At 39.6% G+C, this 20,914-nt stretch overlaps 1 protein-coding gene across 2 annotated transcripts in view; it reads left to right on the top strand.

The window, feature by feature from the left end:
• The window catches only part of NETO1 (neuropilin and tolloid like 1), an 84,822-nt gene that overhangs the window by 48,811 nt on the left and 15,097 nt on the right, over positions 1-20,914 (top strand). Inside the window, exons 6-8 of one of the 2 annotated variants that reach the window (XM_043539939.1) lie at positions 6,408-6,449; positions 6,558-6,685; positions 14,166-14,394. In XM_043539939.1, coding sequence (XP_043395874.1) covers positions 6,408-6,449; positions 6,558-6,685; positions 14,166-14,394 — 399 coding nt within the window. Of the gene's footprint in view, positions 1-6,407; positions 6,450-6,527; positions 6,686-14,165; positions 14,395-20,914 lie in introns of both variants that reach the window. The other variant, XM_043539938.1, reaches the window with a different exon arrangement.

The following is a 20,914-nucleotide window of genomic DNA, read 5'->3' as shown; positions in this document are numbered from 1 at the left end:
CTTCTTGCTTTGTGCTAAGGCAATAAAATTCTCTGGAATTGGTGTGTAGCCAACCAGATCTTCATCTCTAATAGATGAATTCTATTAATAGAATTCTAATAGAATTTCAAATGTGAGTTGGACTCGTGGATCTTCAGCAACATATTTCAATCATAGGGGTTTCCCACAGTGGACCTCTTTGCCACTGCCATCAACACACAGTGCATTTATTTCTCAAGATGGGACTCTCAATTATGGGGGATGCCTCCTTATTTTATGGACAAATGGTCTTCTTTACACATATCCACCAATTCCATTACTCTTGAAAGTACAAGATCAAGCTGGACAAAGCCAAAGTCATTTTAATTGCACCAACTTGGTTGAGACAAGTTTATATCCCTACCTCATGTGAATTGTTTCTCATCCACCAATGAAACTTCCAGTCATTTGCCATTTGTTGCTTCAGCATGCCAGACAGACATTTCACCCTAATCTGGAAGTTCTGCAAATTGATGATTGACACTTCCTGTTCAATAGAGGTGCAACACGTTGTGTTAAACAGCAAAGGGTCTGAGACATACTCATCTTCAGAAGTGAAGGAGATATCAACTTTGGTGTACCAGTTGATAGATTTCTCCTGTTCATTCTTCTCTTCCCACCACCCTAAACTTTCTGCTGAAATTAAAAAAAAATTCAGGTCTGCTATCAGGTTCACTTGGCAGCTATAACAGCCTTTCCTGATCTTATTGATGGCTTTTCCGTTTTTACTCCCCCCACAATATCAAGATTACTCTGAGGATTGATAATCTTTTCCCACAGATTAGAGAACCTATTCCAATATGGGATTTGAATCTTATTCTTAGTTGCCTTATGAAACATCCTTTCGAGCCATTAGATGTGTGTGAATTGCAGCATCTGTTTATGAAAACCGCTTTCTTGGTAGCCATCACAATGTTCTTCAAGGACAAGGTCTCATTATGACCACACTCTAAGTTTCTACCTAAAGTAGCTTCTCAATTTCATATTAACCAGACCATTCATCTGTGTTTAGAGCCCTCCTCCCCAACCACATAAGATAAGCAGGAAGCTGTCTTCCATACCCTGATTATCAGAAGGGAGCTTGTCACTACGTGAACAGAACCAAACTGTTCACACTGAAGTCAATGGGAGTTAAGGACACTTGTCCCTAGAGTTTTTCAAATAAGAGATGATGAACCAGGTATTTCATAAGATGTCTGAGCAACACAATCTCATGTACGACCACACCCTTCTAACTCCAAGCCATTGGACTGGCTTATTGCTAACACTCCTTGTATTTAAATTTCATAGTTTCCAAGCATTTAAGAAGCCAGTTGTGTTGCTTTCTTATTGGAAAGAATGTAGAAATAAAAGCAAGATACATTACACAATGCAGTTGCAAAATAGTTTCTACTTTCTCCCAACACATGTTCCAAATACATCCTACATTAACATAAAGCATTCAGTTACACAAATTCCAGAATATATACCAAATGTTTGTTTTTGAATTTGGAAAGTCTGTGACATCTGTGCTGCAATGTGAAATATGCTTGTTTTCCAAATGTGTATGCAACATGGAATCTGGTATTATGCTACTTGTTGTCATGAGTGATGTCTCCTTTGAAGTGGTGTGTGTGTTATGTGAAACTTTGGTTTTAGTTCAGCACAATGGAGAAATATCTACAGTAGGCATTATGGAATCTGTGTTGTGTGTCCATTGAGAAGTAATATTGGGCATATTTTGTACTTTTTTTTCCAGAATGTTGAGTTGGTGCAGAATTATTTTGAACATGTTTTGGAGAGTTTGTTTTGCTTACATATCGCAACGTTATAGTAATTGTACATTTTTGTTGCACAATTTGCTACATATATGTTTAAATAATAAGTAAATAACAGTGTTGTCCATCATGTCTTCTTGGTATAAGCATGTGAAGTTTGAAACTATGTGAAGTTGCTAATTTATAACGCTCTTGTGAAGTGCTGAGGGTGCTTGACATCCACTGAAGTCAGTGCCAGTTGAAAACGCTCAGCACCACACAGGATTTGGCCCCAGATTTATTTTGTTATGAGTAAGAAAAAGTGAATCAGGCATTACTTCGTAAGTTGTCTGACCAAAACATTAACTAGGTAGTTTAGTTATTGGCCAGGCTGCAGTGACCTTCAATGGGCTAATGGGTGTGCTTGTGTGGGGCTATATAGCTGAACGGGGGGCTACAGTTTGCTTAAACTGTCTGGAAAAAATGATGATGTTGATTTACTTTTTTGAAGAATTAACTGACATGCCCACTATAGTGATCCTTGATAAGCTCCTGCCCGTGGAAACACCTTTAATGTTCTCTTCCCCTGTCTCCTATTGAGATCCCCAGTGCTCTCATACTCCCCTTATGTAAGAGATGTTATCAATTTTTACAAATGCCATAAATAACCCCTGCCCTCTCTTTATGGATCCCGGTGAACTCCCACATTTTTTCTGTTTTCCTGCAACCCACTGTAAACACCCCAATGCACTCCTTTACTCTCTCATAAGAAGCCTCTGCTGCTACTTCTGCTTCTCAGAGTCTTTCCAGTGAGTTTTATATGTATTTGATTTTTAGGAATTCCATTAATTGTGAAATGGGCTGCAACACCATCCACTTTAAAGATGCCTTGACATCTCTCATTCCTTTCAGAGACCTTTGTTGCTCCTGTAAATACTCAATATGATCTTTTTAAAAGCAAACCAAATATGCTACAAAACTTTCCATTTATAGATTCAAATGCATTCTTGCACCCTCCCAGGGAAATTCTTCATGCTTTTCTCCATGCTATCTTTATAGAGATTGCAAGGCATCTGCCCCTTCTAGAGATTCCCTCCAGAGACTTTCTGATGCACTCCAATTTCCCTTAGAGGTTCCTCTATCTTATCCTGTTTTGCTGCCTTGTTGATCCTCCTGGATTTGCCCATTGTTTCCTCCAGCTGCTAGCAACAGGATGTTTGTCACCAATCAGAAGATTTAGCCACTCAGTATATAAATAACTTAACAAAGGTTCTGCTCTGCTTTACTATGACTGAGCGGAACTAATAATAAAACATGCACCATCTGTTTTTTTAAAATCATAAACAGCAGCCTTCTAAAATAAACCATTTAGCGTTATATGATTTCAAAAACAAACAAATCTACTAGCTATGTGTTATTCAAATAACAAACTGTTGGAACATGGTTCAAATTCAGCCTCATCTATAATGTATAACTTCTATTCTAGGTTGTTGCTTTCTTTATTTATTATGTATTTGTGTATCCAATATTTATATTTTATGGAGCCTATGTGGAGTAGCATCTGGGCACCTTAGTTTTTCTTTAGTCTCAAAATCAAACCTCATTATTTTGCTACAGAAAAGCTTCAGAAGGACAGGTTTTCGAAAGTCCTGAGCAGCCACATCCCCAGTAGACGTCAATGGGAGATAGAGGTCTCCAGCATCTCTGAAAATCAAGCCCAAGGAACTTCCACATGAGTTAATTAAAATCCTGTTGGAACAAGTGAGCCTGTACTCTGGCTCTGATTGGACTTGATACAAGAATTACTAGGTGAAACTACTGGGCCTGTGTTATACAGCAGATCAGGCTAGATGATCCTTATGGTCCCTTCTGGCCTTAAAATCTACAAGCCACTTGAAAGAAAGAACGAGTTACACAGGTGAAGGTCATTTAGTGAAATAGGATGTGAAGTGAGTTTTACATCAAGAAACTACAGCAGATGTGTCCCACTTTATCTTGGTGCATTTAGATCTGTGCTATTGTCTTCCACTTCAGAAGTTCAGTTTGGAAAAAAAAGGAAACAAAAAATTTCTTCCAGCTTGGAAATCTTCACTAGATTTTTATTCAAAGTACAAGAATTCTTCCAATTCTGCTCCTGTCAAGGGCTTATAGATTGAAACCTTTGTTTCCTAGTTCATCAGAGTATATTTTCTATTCCTTCATTCAATACTTTGTTCTTAGGAAGCTATCACCACTTGCCACATACCTGCTTCTTTCCCCCAGTGTAAAAGTCTCTGGAACTGTCCAGAGACTCTGGGGAGGGGGCAAGAGAGGCCTTGAAGGGCCTGTCCCCTATCCTCAGCAAACATAACGCATGACCAGAATGACCCTCCTTCTCGGAGAAGCTGTGGCAACCTTCAAGGAGGGTGTATGTGTGGGTATGAAGGTGCTCCCTGTTGCTAACTGAAGACAAGAAATTGATGAGGCCTTGCACTTGTACTGCCCCAACTTATTTAAATCTTATTATGAATATTCCAAATTCCCGCCCCCCCCCCTTGTAGATTAAAATGAATAAAACAGCTTGGGCCTGAGTCTCCACTCCATCTGAGATAGGGGCTATGGGGACGTTGTTGTGGCTCTGTGATTCAGAGCATCTCAGCCCTGAAGTGAGATGTTTGTGCATTGGGGCAGCCGTAACTTATGCCTACAAGGATTTGTGCAGCAGAGTTCATTTTTGTCAGGCCCTCTCCCAACTACATCATCTCCCCCCCTCCCCCCCTTACGTTGTGACGGGGCATCTGGAGCAGCAGGTGACAGAGCCACCTCTACCACTCAAGAGTTAACTGGTACAGGAAGAACTCTCTACTGCCTTTCTTCTGGCACAGTGCACCACATAAGCAACACAAAGTGGCCTTAAAGTTGCCTCAGCAGACCTGAGAATCCAGCCCATGAAGGTTTAAACCAGCTGTTAGAGAAAACTGAATGGCTGCATTGTATGTAGGATTCTGTGGTTTGGATGTTAATTTGAGTTTGTAGTTAAATTAAATAGATTCCAATTATATAAATGTCTTGCTTTCAGTTATAGGTATTGGTATCTAAATTCATTTACTGGTATATTTAATTAAATTTAGGGTTGTTTTTTAAAATGTCTTCTGCTTAACAATTAATGCTGATTGTCTGCTCAGATATATCTGCAGTCCCTTTAGTTTGTGGGCATTTAACTAAGACCTATATTCTGAAACAACAACAGATAATTGCAAAGAACATAAATGCACACTAACGTGTACAGACACATAGTGTCAGAGGGTGAGTTTACGGATTTAATTTTTAAAGCCAATATATCATAACCGATTCAATAAACTGAACATTCTTTCTTGTTCTTCTTCTCCTTGCATTGACTAGTCCTGGTTGAGGTGGCATTGCAGAAATTGTGCAGCATTTCCATATTTCTGAAGAATTTTTTTCATGCTTTTAGGCTTTTGATACAGTGACCTACTTCTGAGACAATAAAATAAAATCTATTGAATACATAGATGCACTGGACCAAACTCTATCATGGCTTATATCTTGAACTATCCCAGTGAAGTCTGGGGAAAAGGTGGCTCAGAATTCTAAAAAGTCCAGGAGAAGTTGTAACAAAGTATGTGTCATATGTATTTGTCACCAATCTGGGGAGACCAAATCTTATGAATTTTGACAAAAATATCAAGACCAGCACCTTTGTTTCCCTTGTTTTCTTTCTCATGAAGATAAAGAGACAACCTGTTGGAAGCTGGAATATGCATGTCAAGGAGAATGATGATGTGATACACTGTGATTCCTGAACAATGACTAATCTAATCTCAAGAGATCATCCTCTCTTGAAATATTTTAGTCCCTTTCACATTTCAGTTCTGGGCTTCTCTTGAATAGTGTCTTCAGACTGTGCCAAACCTTGTGAAATGCTGATTTGTATCATGTGGACACTTGTCTACTAGGGCACAGAGCTGAGACCAATCTCTTTTCACATAAGTCACGCACTTGGCTATAAATAGGGTACAACGTTTCTCAGAAATTAAAGATAGTTGTGTGTGTGTGTGTGTGTGTGTGTGTGTGTGTGCACTAAAACAGCAAGCTGCATTATATTCATTAAATTTGTTCACTCGTATCCCCTGGAAAACTGGTATTGTTATTAACATCCACGAGGCTGATTTTTGACAACGACAGTGGCTCAACTATCAGCTGGGGTTGCAGACCATTCAGATATCATGAACTGCAGTGTAAGTTCCTCTAGCCATAGTAACCATGCCGTGCAAGGGTTTGTGAAGTAGGCAAGGGGATCCAGTGTGCAATGTCTGGAAAGATAACCACTTGCATTAGCTTGCTGCATCAAAACACCAAAGGGATGGCTGTCTGGTGCGCTTGCCCTTAAAACATCTTTTGTGTTCAGTAATAAGAAATAGGGATGGAGACAAAGACAATTATGACCGTAGCAGATTTTCATAATGGAAAATAAAAAGAGCTTAATAGTAAAATGGCAACATGTTTTGCATTATCAATTGTTGCTGTGGTCTTTAAAAATTTCTGGGAAATAAGTGTATAGATATTCTCCCACAATTGCTTGTAATATTCTACTCAACTAAATGTTATAACAAAAATATTGAATGTTGATTTTCTCCTTTCTAAATTTTTAAGATCCGGACTTTAAGGACCTGGGAGTTTTGAAACCATTGCCAGGTTGGTATGCTAGATATTTCATAAAACTTGGAGGCCTTTGCCTTCTGCTGTAGAAAATATTTTTTGCTTGCTGTTCAGGTTTCATTTTTGTGGTATTTTGTTATTCAGTTTGTGAGTTTGAGATGGGAGGATCTGAAGGAATTGTGGAATCTGTGCAAATTGTGAAGGAAGGAAAAGCTTCTGATATGGAGGCAGTTGACTGTAAATGGTACATCCGAGCACCACCACGATCCAAGGTCAGTTTTGCATCTATTCACTGATTTGGCACTGATTAAGAATACAAATATGGTGTATTTTTTTTTGTACACACGAGTTTTGCTTAGCAATTTTGCAGTGTTGAACTTTTAAACTATTATTTTTCTTCAGTGTTGGAATGTGATATATCACCTTGCTGTCACAGTAACCTTCATTTGCTATAAATAACAATGTGGGCAGCATAATGGGTAATTTTCTCCAACACATCTTTGCTATGAGCTTCAAAGAATCAGCAAATCTAGTTAACTGTGAGGTGATGTATCCCTTTATTTTCCATATTTTACTCCCCATCTTTATGTTGACACTAAGATCATGTGTCCAGTATATGAAATGTTTAAAAAATATTGCCAAATCCAATAGTATCATCTTCTGTTTGTCATCCTGGAAATTAGTGAAAACAGAGCCATGGTAAATTCATATATCTTTAATCTGGGCCCTATACTTCTGAGAGTGTCCCACTGATGAATAGACTCCCCATTCTTATTTTTCCTCTGTAGCTGTCAAAGTTTTTGTCATTATTTCTCCAATAGAATATAGCAAAGGGATATTTCCCCTTAATCTAATCGTTCCCTTCTTTGGTTTTATTATAGCGTCTCATTTGTCCAGGGCCAGCTCAGTAAAGCTGGGCAAATTTTTTCAGATAAATAGTTTCTTCACCCAGTTTGAGATCAACAAAAATATTCAGAAATTTAGATTGAATTCAACTGATAGTTTTGATGACTTTTTTTTCAGTCAAAATGCTTCATTTTGATGTTTTTGAAATGAAACATCTTGACTTTTAGTTTCAAGCCAATGTTTCATTTTGAAATTTAGCTAGTTTTATTTTTTTAAAAATGATTAAAATGAAACAAAATAGTAATAAAAATTTCAGTTAGGATTTGACCAGAACCATTTTTTTTTTTGGTTTTATATTTCAGCCACCAAGTGAAAAATACATTATTTTTGCAGCTTTACTCCGCAATGAACACTTGGATTAATTACAGATGGATAGCACACCATTTCTCCTCTCTTCCGGAGTGGAATAACTTTGCGCTCCTCACCTATTTCCACACACATTTTCTAAAGGCAGCTCAGCAGTTGATGTTCAAAAAATGTTTTTTACCAGTGACGTGAGGGCACTACCCCCTCGGCAGAACTGCCTCAGAGTCCAGGCTTTGCAAACTAGAGTCTGTGTGCACACCAACTTTAGAAAGCTGGGTGATAAATCATTTTGTGTGTTATTACAGAGCAGAATGAACAGAATGTGCCTATCTTTTATAACATTTTGGCATTCAGTACCCAAAAGGAAAAGGTGCCTGAGAGTTACATAACATTAGATGACAGATTTGTGGCAGCATTTCTCTACTCAATGAAAGTTTGAAGGAAATGTGGAATGTTGTGTGGTAAAGGATAGAACAGGATTATTGCAAATACCTACTTTAAGCTCCTATTTATTAGATTACTTTCATATAATTGCAATATAAATACAGGCTTTCCACTAAATAGACGGGATTCCCATTCTCTGCTAGAATAAAGAGCTATGACCGAAGTTGAATGTGTAGACTGAAAATGATTATTGTACCATACTGCAAAATTAGTTATTGATAGGTGTATCAGCAAAAAACCCAACATTTATGCTTCCCTAATTCTGGGCTGCTTCTGGAGCTGGCATAGCCTGTAGAATAAGTTAGGGCAGCGCCCAGTGCTGCTCTGATTTATAACAGCTTTGCACAGATGTCTTTGTTGTGTTCGGAATAGCCAGAATGCAAAGTGTGCCAGCCACGCACCCCTCCTCATCCTTGATATGCTCCTATTCCAGGAGCTGCACAGGAGGGTGGCATAGGCCTACCTACACCACCTAGGCACCAGGGGAATTAGCTGCAGCAGGGGTCCAGGTGAACAGGATTTTGAAGTCAGATCTAGACCGAAAGGAGCTTTTCTTTCACACACATTATTCTTGGCAGTTGAACAAATCCTTTCTTTATTATGTGCTTTGTTTTGGTGCCTTATAAAGAACTGATTTTTTGCACACAAGTATTAAGGCAGTTATTCTGGGAAGTGGTTTGAAGCTTTTCCTAACCTGCCTCATCAATCACATTGTCAGGTCAAACTTTTGGTGAATGATTAAAAAAGAAGAACTCATCAAAAGTGATTCACAATGAAGAGATTATAATCTCACTGTTTTACTGAAGTTATATATTATTCATAGTTTACAATCTTTCTTTTCCTTTAATATAGTCAGTCAGAGCTTTTCATTAATTTCAAAGCTAAATAAAAAATAGTACAATTTAACCAGCATTTCGTTTTTCATTATTATGATAAAAATACAAACCTGAAAGGCGACGAGACAATTATTTAAACCACAATGAGATCAGGGGATATAAATTATATATGCCACAGCTGCAGTGAAGCTTTATGATTTCTGTTGGTAATAGCATTGGCATTTGCAGCGGCATCTCAAAGCTCTGTAAAAACGAATGCTCTAAAACGGTGCTGGTCCTTTGCTCCCCCCCCGCCCAATATAACGTGGAATTGGTGGTTTGAAGAAAAGGGTTTCATTGAAATTTTCTGACATAAATGTGGAAAAAGAAGATACCGTGGTTATGTTTCTACTTTATAGTATGTGGTATAGTTAAATAAGAAAGACCTCCTAATGCTGAATATGGTCATGTGCAAGTGCTTACTTCAAATACTAGCAACTCAGTTATTCCACACTGAAATCAGTGGCAAAACTCCCAAAGACCTGAATGGGGGCTAGAACAGGCCTTACATTTATTTTAAAGGACTCAGTTAACTTTTGTGTGAAAGTCTCTTATGTACTGGCATTACAAATAGCACTTAAAATCAGAATAAATGAGATTAGAAAAAATGCTCTCATTTTAAGTTGGATCACTTTAAGCCTGACCCAAAGTTCAGTAAAAATCTTGCTGCTGACTTGGGTTTTCGATCATGAGCGTTGTGAATTAGCACAGTCAGTTTTACTCTTTCTTCCAGCATAATCAGTTTGCTAGTCAGCTTCCACTATTTGTGTGGGTGTTTCACACATCATCAGGTTAGAGAAATATAGGAATATATAATGATAAAACTACACAAATTGGCAGAGGCATGAAGGAGCAGGTATAGTACCTGAGGTTACTTTTAGCTCTTTTTTTTTTTTTTTAGCTGACCAGATACCAAGTTGTCAGAGTCCTTTTAATTGTGATTCAATTTTTAGTAATGCACTGAATTAGGTCTTTGATCTTGTGAAGCATTGTGGGACTGATCCAAACCCAACTGAAGTCAAATGAAAGACACTGATTGATTTCAATACGCTTTGGATCAAGGCTTGGTTTCCTTGTGTGATGTTCTGAATGCACTCAACTCCTGTGACGATCACTGAGAGTTGTGAGTACATGGAAACTGACAGGATCAGGTCTTCCTTGGCTTGAATGTACAAATCTACATTTTGGTTCTGGAGCGGCTCTCTTTCTTTTGCACGCTTGACACACAGGTTTACGCTAATTATTTGAATCCAGTGCATCAATGCTGAGTTCTGACAAATCTATATTTACTATACCAAACTGTGCTCCCAGGTAATGCCAGAGCCAAAGTCCTGTGACTGAAAATAGAATTGGGACTAGGAAACAAATATATTTTATTTATGAACTTCGGACTGTTGGTTTGTTTGCAAACAACGGAGAGGTGAAAATCCACATTATCATCCTGTTTGTTCCTTGTCTGCTGTCATATTAACCTACTTTCAGAAATAGACTACTGTTTTATAAGGTTAAAGGGTGGTAGACCACCGGAGGTCTTCAAAACAGAAGCCTGCAGAAATAAAGAGGAATGTGTGAAGTGAATGCCTATAGTGAATGGATGAATACATTGCACCAAGTGTTACAATATAGTGTGAGCATGGTATTAAGTAAAAGTGATGAAAATTGCCCCCGATTTATTTTGTCAGGAATGAAAGCTGTTACCCCTAAACTAGTCTTACTATTATTATTCAGCTTTTAGAATAATGCATTTGTGTGTTTTTTGGAATGGGAGAGTAGTTGACATGAAAGATTCAGCCATACTTTCAAATGCTCCTTCCTTGTGGAGAGTGCAGTTGGGGTATAAATATAGTAATTAACTTCAATGAAGTGGTGAAGGCCCTCTGGGGTTCCCTATCAGAGATCCACTTGTGAGAGTAGATCCATACTCCGCACTTTCTCGAGAACTGGTATATTGGTAAAACACTGGTTGCAGTCCCCAGGAGAGGATGTGGGTGACACTGCTTGTCACAAATGCCAGATCATGGTATGACGTTGGGGCTGACCTCAGAAAAAGCCATGTATTCCGCCATCCCCCTTTACCATAACTTGTAACCATAGTGCCCATCTAAGGAGCATAGGAAAGTAAGATAAACATTTACGTCTCCATCTAGCGCAGGATGTTATGCAGAGCTGCACCAGTGCAGGACGAGCACTGGGGGGCGGGGATTTGCTTCAATGTCTGTTGTGCTTCTCCTTGCGCACAGGGAATGAGCAATCTGCTCTATTCAGTAGAATGTGACAGATTGTACTCCACAGCATATGAGCCATCAGTACAGAAGTGTCATGACCCTGTCTTTCCCACCCACCCCTTTTTTCAGAGTCTTGCTTTGGCAGGGGCATATGCTTCCCCAAGCATAGGGCTGCTACTGTGGAGAGGCCCTGCACAATGATGCAAGGAGGAGGAAATATTCCTGTTTGCCTCTCCCTGCTCCACAGGAATGCCAGGAGACACTCACAATCTGGCCCTTTAAAAGAAAAGTAATTGCCTAGAATTCACAATCATCTGCTGGTGGCCTGTAGAGATCTGGCTGAGTGCTTGTTGGAGACTCTCTGCTTGTTTCCAGCTCCTCCTACAGATATGCCGAATCTTCCCAGCAAAGAGAAGCCTGGAGCTTGTAAAAGACTACTGGATACAAAGTAGTCTGTATCAGGGGCTAATGCTATTTAAGAAGTGGAGGAGAGGAATTAGGAGCTACTGTGAGGACTGGAATCTCCTATGGGACTAGAGAAACCAGCTGTCAGTAACAGAGGAACATCTGGGGCAGTTGGGGTGAGGGAGGAAGTAGGAGGAGAATGAAGAAGTTGAGGACCAGAGGGAGAAGAGGATGAGGTGTTTGGCCAGCATTCATGTGCAGGAGAAGGTAGCCGGGGAAAGAGAGAGGAACAGAACAGATAGTAAGGCAGGTGACAGTAAAAGCAAAACACAGATTAACTTTTAAAAAATACACTTATTATACATAAATAGCTCCTAATTTCTACTTTGCCATGTAAGTAATTGCTATAGATGCCCCAGGGATGAATTATATATACTCATGAGTGATAGCAGAGGTGGTCTCCAAGACAATGTGCCTTTAAAAAGGTCAGTACGGTGAGGAAAGTTTGACAACACACGAAAAAGAGCAATGTAATAATTCTTCTGTCAACTTCAACTCTTAATTGTGTGTGTAACATGCAAAGTACAGTACTGTAGATAGAACTCAATGAAATAACATTTTGCAGACAGAAGAGTTTATGGATAAAAGCAAAGTGTTCCACTTTTATAGATCAACACAACTTAAGTCTCTTCAACTTATGGTTTCTTATAAAATCCACTAAACTGTTCAGGAGTAAAAATCACATTAGAGCAATTTGGTTGGAACATAACCCTCTCAGTCATGCTCATCAGTGTATGACTACTCCAGTACATCCACTGGGAAAGAGCTTGAGCTAGTAGCTAGAGAATGGGATTGGAGGTCAGGATTTCTGGCTCATAGTTCTGCTACTGATACACTGTTACTTTGGTCACTTACCTGCTCTGTGACCCGGTTTCCTCATTTGTAAAATGAGAATGTTAACATTCACAAGAGAGTTGTGGCTTTCAATTAATGTTTGTAAACCATCTTTAAAACCTGGGGTGAAACATACTATGTAAATAAAAAATAATGCACAATATTATTAAAATAAGAACTAGATGAACATAATGAAATCAAGCAACCCTATTTTCATGCTCTGGCTTGATTATCACAAATCCTATTAATAGCATTCTCTAAAGAGAGACTACTTGTCAGGGATAAAAAAGTACCAATGGATTCAATACTGTATCTAAAAATTTAATAGGTAATTTGGAAATATACACTGTGAAGTGGCAGGCTGTTCAGTAGCGCCCATTCATTCTAAGCAGTAGGAGTTTTGAAACATGAGTGTCGTGACATCTAGATTCCTCCATATTGTCTGGGAGGAGTTGTGCTTATATACTTTCTCAAAGCCACAAAAATAGAGAGATCATGCTCTTCCCGTTCTGTCTTTTCATGGGAAGAACTATTTGAAGTCAAGATTTTTTTGTGCAGAAAGTTCATTGGAGAGAGAAGTAATGCTGATTGCTACGTCAGTTGGATGGGGTTTTATTTTTGTTTTTTGTTTCAAAGTAAAGGTGCAGCTTTGGGATACATTCAATCATTGGGTTCAAATACATGTATAGCTGTATAGATTGATTTATTTTTTTTCTCTGTAATTTAACTTTCTTCAATATTTTCCTAAGGTGTGCTGCTTATCCTCTATGGTCTAATTGTATATCATGTGCCTGCCTAACCTCTGATTTACTTTCTGTAACACTGGTATGTTTGAATTTGCTTTAATTTATTAGGAAAGGCTCTCAAATCAGTAATATGGCTTCCTCTATTGGAGGTCATATAGATTTTAACAGAGAATAAGTTTTCCTTAAAATGAATAAACTGTTTTACTGGATTCTCTAGCCAGGATGATTATTTTAGTTACATTTGATAAGATGGCTTAAAATTCCAGAAAAAATATTTTTTTTTATTAAACCCTCATAGGGTTTTAGCTTAATTTCTCTGAAACACGGTTGGTTTCATCCCTGTTGACTTAATGATAAGGGCTTTGTTGATAAAGACCGAGATGGTGGCCAGACTGCTTGAGGAAACATGAAGAGATTAAAGTTTGGGTTCTGAATGGCTTCTCGATTCTCACTTCCTGAGTCAGTGGAGCTTAGCCATGTCACAAGGATGACACACATTGACTGTCTGGAGGGAGCTGCAAGTATTTGCCTTATTATTCTTCTGGCTGGGTGAGTAATTGAGCAATATTGTGTCAGTACAGGAAGAAGTTTCTGACCTGTCATCAGGCTGGGTGATTAGAGGACACACTTGCTTCTCCTAAAAGGGATACATTTAGGAGTTTAAATTGGAAGCTCGGGGTTTCAGAATAGGGAAGAAAAGAAGCATTTGGACCTCCTTTGGATTAGACTTTAGAACAAGGCAAAATGTGATGAAGAATAAACAGTACTCAGTTAGTGTATTGATGTAAAAACATAAAAGTGGCCTGTGTTTTGTCACCTCTAAAAGCAAAAAGATGGTGATCTGATTATAGTTCAAGTGTCTATTTTTCACCACAGGGAAAAGTGCTGTTTAATTGTTCTTGTTCCTATTTTGGTTTATACAGTTCTTTTGTTGTTGTTGTTCTTTTGTAGATCTATTTACGATTCTTGGACTATGAAATGCAGAATTCAAATGAATGCAAAAGGAATTTTGTGGCTGTCTATGATGGAAGTAGCTCAGTGGAGGATTTAAAAGCTAAATTTTGTAGCACTGTTGCTAATGATGTGATGCTGCGTACAGGTCTTGGGGTAATCCGCATGTGGGCAGACGAAGGCAGTCGAAACAGCCGATTCCAGATGCTCTTCACATCTTTCCAAGAACGTAAGACTCTAAGCACTCTATCTTTCAATATGTCAAATGATACAAGTCTCATAAACTGTTAATGACACTTTCTTCATACAGAGTAAGAACTGAAAGAAGTTCCTTAACAAGCTATTAAAATCGCAAGCCAGGTTTTTATTTCATATGTTACACTGTGTGATGATTTGTGAGACAGTGGTTAGATGACAGGACTGGGAAGCAGAAGGTCTGGATATCAGTTCTAACACTCAATTGTTCTAAGACCTCGAGCAAGTTTCTTAACCTCTGTCCACCTCAGTTTCCATTTATTTAAGGTGAGGGTGATCAAACTGAACAGAGGTTTCTGTGAGGCCTAATCACTGACTGTTTACAAAGTGCTTTGAGATATTAAGATGAAGGGCACTGGAGAACTGCAATATGATTATTTTATCACTAGATGATGTGTGTATATTAATAAGCAGGTACATCATATCCTGTTAAGTAAGGGATGATGGTTTAAAATCTTTTATTTAATTTTTTAGTAACCATAGAAGTTATCCAGAAACTTTACATGAAGTTATGGTTTATAAAAGATACAAAAACCTAAATTTGAATAATATTCATTTTTGGCAACCTCTTGTTTAATCTGTAGACTAAAAACAGCAACAACTCCTGCACTCAGAGTAAGAGGAAAATACAGTCAACACTGCCAGCTGCCCAAAATGATTAATTTAAACCAGTTGTGATAAAAGCATATGTTTTTGTTTAATGAAAATAACATGGTTGTTTTTTAGGAAAGGACTATATGTTTTTTATTTATTTATGAACAATGATTATTGTTATATTTAAACATATAATCTTTAGTGCTATGCATCTCGCATCTGATGTACTGTACAGTGAAGTAAGTAATAAGTGTCCTGGGGAGGAAGGGGTAGGTAACACAAATATAGGGAATAGCAATAACTTGTAGCCAGATAGACAGAGTTCCACAAATAAAAAGATTTGGTTTACCAGAATGCCATCAGTGACTAGAATGTGTGCATAATCCCATCAGATACATTCTTCATCTGCATTCTGTATGTATGCTATGATGAAGCAATGATTCTGTAGAGGTGAGCCTTTGTAATTCCTTAGTTTGACTCTGATTAAATATTCTTGACGCTCTACTGACCTGCAACTATGTTTGTCACAGTTCTCTCACATTGCAGCCTTAAGGGTAGTTTGTGTTTCTCTTGTCTATAAATCAAGCCCGTGTGTAAAATATAGAGAGAATCCTCTGTTGAGATTATACTGTTTTTTGCTTTGTTTCCTTGTCTGGAGAAGTCTTGAATATTCAAAGTCTGATTGATTGGAAAAAAGAAAAAAAAATCTTTCTCTGTTACCTTAGAAACCGAGAAATAGGCATTGAGGATTCACTGCTTCTAAAGAACCAAAGAGTAATGCATACGATCATCAACTTATGACCAAGATTTGAGCAAATATATGTTTACGAGGCTTTGAAATTCAAAATTCAATCATATCCATGGAAAACTATTTTTTAAAATTTGTATTCCATGAAACCTGGAAACAGTTCTGTAAACGTTATTCAGCCAAACCCCCTCCACCCCCCCCCCCCCCAAACCAAAACATATCCAACAACAGCTGGTGAGTAGCTGCTTTATAATAAACATCATGTGTCAAACCACATTCTGGCAGGACAGTTGAAAATTTTTCCATGTCACATTAACTGGTTAATTTCCTCTAAACTGTCACTGACATGTTAAAATCTTAGCACACATTAAAGGCTAAATTCTGCCATCAGAAGCATCTACCACATCAGTTGTCCAGAGATGATTATGTACATAGAAGATTATTGCTGTGTGTCTGAGTTCAAAGTTAAAGCAGATATATGAGGACACTTGCAGATGTCGAGCGCTTTGATTTAAGCCAGCCTTTGGAGAGCTCAGTAGGGAAAGCGCTGCAGTCTGTCCACACTGACAGGAACAAGCGCACTGGCATGGCCACATTTGTGGCACTTGCAGCAGCATTGGGAGCGATGCATTATGGGCAGCTATCCCACAGAGCACCTCTTCCCATTCTGGCGCTGTGGCTTGTGGGAAGGGGGTGGGGGGTGCGGGGCATTCTGGGCCCTGTCTCAAAGCCCCACGATGCATTGGTTTGCATCCCAGCAATCCCTGTGCTTCCGTCCACATTTGGCGCCATCTTTCAACGTTTTTTGTACTGCGTGCTCTGTCTTCCCTTTCGGTCTGCGGGAATGGAGCCCGAACTGCTAAGGAGTATGCTGGCAAGTCTTGCCAGCACGTCACATTTGGCATTCGAGTTATTCCTTATGATCCAAAGTGACAGTGAGGGCTCCGACGATAATGTCGACTCGAGTAACGCATATGACACGAGTTTGCTTGTGGCATTCACAGACATGCTCACCACCATGGAACGGTGCTTTTGGGCTCGGGAAACAAGCACTGAGTGGTGGGATCACATCGTCATGCAAGTCTGGGATGACGATCAGTGGCTGAAGAACTTTCGGATGAGAAAAGCCACTTTCATGGGACTGTGTGAGGAGCTCGCCCCCACCCTGCGGCACAGGGACACGAGATTGAGAGCAGCCCTGACGGTGGAGAAGCGGGTGGCTATTGAAGTCTTGAAGCTGGCAACTCCAGACAGCTACCGATCGGTCGCTAACCAGTTTGGAGTGGGGAAGTCGACCGTTGGAATCATGTTGATGCAACTTTGCAGGGCCATTAATCGCATCCTGCTCAGAAGAACCGTGACTCCGGGTAATGTGCATGACATTGTGGATGGCTTTGCACAAATGTGTTTCCCTAACTGTGGAGGGGCGATAGATGGCACACATATTCCAATTCTGGCACCAGCCCACTTAGCCTCCAAATACATTAATCAGAAGGGGTATTTCTTTATGGTTCTCCAGGTGCTTGTGGATCACCTTGAGTCTTTCATTGACATTAACGCAGGCTGGCCCGGAAAGGTGCATGATGCATGCATCTTTCGGAACACTGGCCTTTTCAGGAAGCTGCAAGCCGGGACTTTTTTCCCAGACCAGAAGACCACCATAGGGGAAGTCGAAATGCCCATTGTGATCCTTGGAGACCCCGCTTACCCTTTAATGCCATGGCTCATGAAACCCTACACAGGGAGCCTTGACAGCAGCAAGGAGCGGTTCAACAACAGGCTGAGCCGGTGCAGAAAGACTGTGGATTGTACTTTTGGCCGTTTAAAGGGCCGTTGGCATTCTCTGTATGGGAAGCTGGACCTGGCAGTTGACAGCATCCCCGCGATTATATCCGTGTGCTGTACCCTCCATAACATTTGTGAAGGGAAGGGTGAACAATTCACTCAGGCATGGAAATCGGAGGTTCAACACCTGGAGGCTGAATTTGAACAGCCAGAGAGCAGGGCTATTAGAGGGGCCCAGCACAGGGCTACAAGGATTAGGGTTGCCTTGAGGGAGCAATTTAAGGCTGAAAGCCACCAGTAATGTCTGGTGCCCTGCACGGGACTGAAGTGCAGTGGATCCAATGTTAGTAGGAATCTGTGTTTGCTATGCTGACTTGCAGTGCCTGTTTCTTTCCTGGGCTACGGTATCTTTTACTTTATGCAATAATAAAGAATGTTTTCAAAGCCAAAAAATCCATTTTTGAAAAGAAACACAACTGCTTGGGAAACAGAAAGGGAAAGGGGGTGGGTTGGGGAATGGTACAATCACAGATTCGTATATGTCCTGTTATCATACTCAACCTTCCTGTCTGGAGTGCTCCATCTCAGCACCCTCGCTCCCACTTTGCTGCTCCTCCTCCTCCCGCCTTGTTGAACTGGGCTCTGAAATGGCCATGGTGGTATTCGGAGTGGAGTTTAGTAAGGATTTCTCATTATTAGTAGTATTTATTTCACATGTGCATAGACAAAATACAATTATGAAAGAGTGGCAAAGTAGAATGTTCTTACATATTATGATAGGTGTCACCAAGTGGCACTGTTACACAAAGCTTCCAAGTTCCATTTCTTAGAGTGCAATGTTCACGCTTTGGAACACATTCTATGATGGTATTAGTTTTTGTTATGCAAGGCTTTGTGTCGTGACAGTGGTCCTGATGGTTTGCAAGTAGCAGGAGAATTTGCTTTCTGCCTCAGTTTCTCAGTAGAATCCATTCTTTAGGCACAGTATCTCCCTGGGAACTGGGCATTAATTCTAGGGAGAGAAATCTGAAAGAAGGCTTTGCCTGAATGCTGTTTAAGTACCTGTGTTCCAGGACTGGTGTATATGTGTAACTAAAACAAGTTTATGCTTTAGAATATTCCCAAACTCTGCATCACTGGTTTCTCCTCCAGTGGGAAGCTGTCCTGCAAGAACCTGGACATTTGCTATTGCTCTGAAGAGGAATGACAATGGTATCACAATTGGACACTAGTGTCGGAAGTAAGGGCAACAGTATCATACAAAGCGAGTCTAAATTGATTGTACCAACAAAACTCAGTGACTGATTCTAATATGACGGAAATAGTAGCAGAGACTCTTAACACATCAGTATTAACTCAGTATTCAGTGAGTAGAATCATCAGCTGTATCAAATATCATTGAGTTTTGTCCATTTAAGCTCTGTCTGTTCAATTCATCTGGCTATGGTCCAATCCCATTTTGTGTTCTTTCAAAATACAACTTCATTTTAAAATGCCCTTTTACCATGCCCCAATAGTACTTAATAATTCCTATATGTGATAGTCAGCGACTGCAGCATACTTTAAATATGAATTTTAATTTATATTTAAAATCCGAATAACAGGAGCATAAGGAAAGGGCAACAAAGAAAAAAAAGCTGTTTGTTTTACGTTCAGATGAGACTTGAAAAATTATTCTTCCCTGAACTATCCTTATAAATATTATAGGTGTTTCCTTCCCCACTTACTAACTGTTCACTTCACCTACCTTAACTCTGACAGTGATCTCCAGCCTGATTAATGACAGACATACTATCTACAGAGAGCTATAGCCCCTTCAGTGAGCTTTGCTTCTGAAAAGCCACACCTACGCTTTAACCTAAAAGCAGACTCTCAGAACCTGGATATATGGATAACCCAAAATCCCTCTGTATGCACAACAGACAAGATGCTCATTTTATCACTTCTAACAGCTATTTATTAGTACTCCATCCCTCTATCCATAATCCTGAGTGCACTGGACATGCTTGCCAATAGGGGAATCTCCTTCATCCAACCCCCATCAGAAAATATCATTCTTTTACCTCCCTTTATCACCATCCTCAGTTTAAAAAAAGATTGCACTGAGCCTTTTAGAAGTCCTATTATGCTTGGCTGTCTTAAAGGAGGCTCTACGATTCTTCCTAGTTTCCTTCTCTAAACCCAAACATATTCTGATTTGTAGAATATAGGACTAGATTTACTTGCACAGTGCTACCAGCTAAATCCATCCTTCCAGCCAAATTAGCCTGCCCAAAGAGGATCGTCTAGTGTAAAGGCAATCCTCCAATGGGATTGAGACAGTGTAGGGACTCTATTATTTATTATGTTTATTATGTTAGTTCATAACCAACCGTGTGTTAAGCACTGTACATATACATAGTAAGGAAAAGTCTCTGCGATGAAGAACTTAGTGGTAAATAGACAAAACTCATGCTACTCTCACTCCTTCCCGCTAGCATAGTTGGAGAAAGAGGGAATATTTGGGACACCCTTTGCCACACTGATCCTCAACTGATTTTTAGCCCTTTAGGGACATTTTGTTGGCCCTTTAGGGACAATAAATGTTGGTGGGAAAAGGTGCAAAACAGAGACAGACTGAATTAGTCTAAACAAAAAGGCCTACTGATATAATTCAAGGACTATGTTAATCCTGCCTGGTACACAAGAAAAATGTGGGACTGGAAGTCAATGAACCAAAATTGGTGTGTTAGAAAATAGGCCTAATTGGTGGACAAAAGAAAGGGAAGATGACCTATTCCACCCATCAATCCCTTTTGTGATTCTCCAAAAAGGAGACTTGGAAGAAAAATTGGTGGAAGCTAATGCAACAATTGCTGACTGAAATATGGGAAAAGATTGAGCTTCACCATCATGGCTGCCACTTCTGCGATTTCCTGGGACCCCAAGATACACTGTAAAAATGTTGGACCTTCCTCACCCTTATCCTGAGGGATGTCCTGACCCAAGTGAGTCAGAAAGAGGAGCCCAGATGACACCACTAGCTCTTGCTAAATCGCAAACAGCATCTGGGATGTGAGACTTTGTTGCTCCCCCACCTGCATGTGTCCTTTTCCTTCCTTACCTAATTTCTTCTCTTTCTCATCTTTCTCCTTTTGCCTTCTGTCTAATAAGAGTCTGGTTTAGCCAACCAAGACTGTATATTTTGCAACATTTCTGAAAGCCTGTAAAGAAAAAGAGGCAGCTAAAAGCAATGCTCTAAATAGCCTGATGCGAGTACAAGTTTTCCAGGCCCTGGAGTGGCTGTTAAGGCTGAGTGCTGTGCCTCCGGCTTTCCAGTAGTAATGTTGAAAATGGGTCAACACCAGAGACAAAAGCTGCATTTACT

Source organism: Chelonia mydas, chromosome 2 (assembly GCF_015237465.2).
Source record: "Chelonia mydas isolate rCheMyd1 chromosome 2, rCheMyd1.pri.v2, whole genome shotgun sequence".
Taxonomy (NCBI): Eukaryota; Metazoa; Chordata; order Testudines; family Cheloniidae; genus Chelonia; species Chelonia mydas.
The sequence above is the reverse complement of the archived record's forward strand: the minus strand, read 5'-3'. Positions and strand labels throughout refer to the sequence as shown.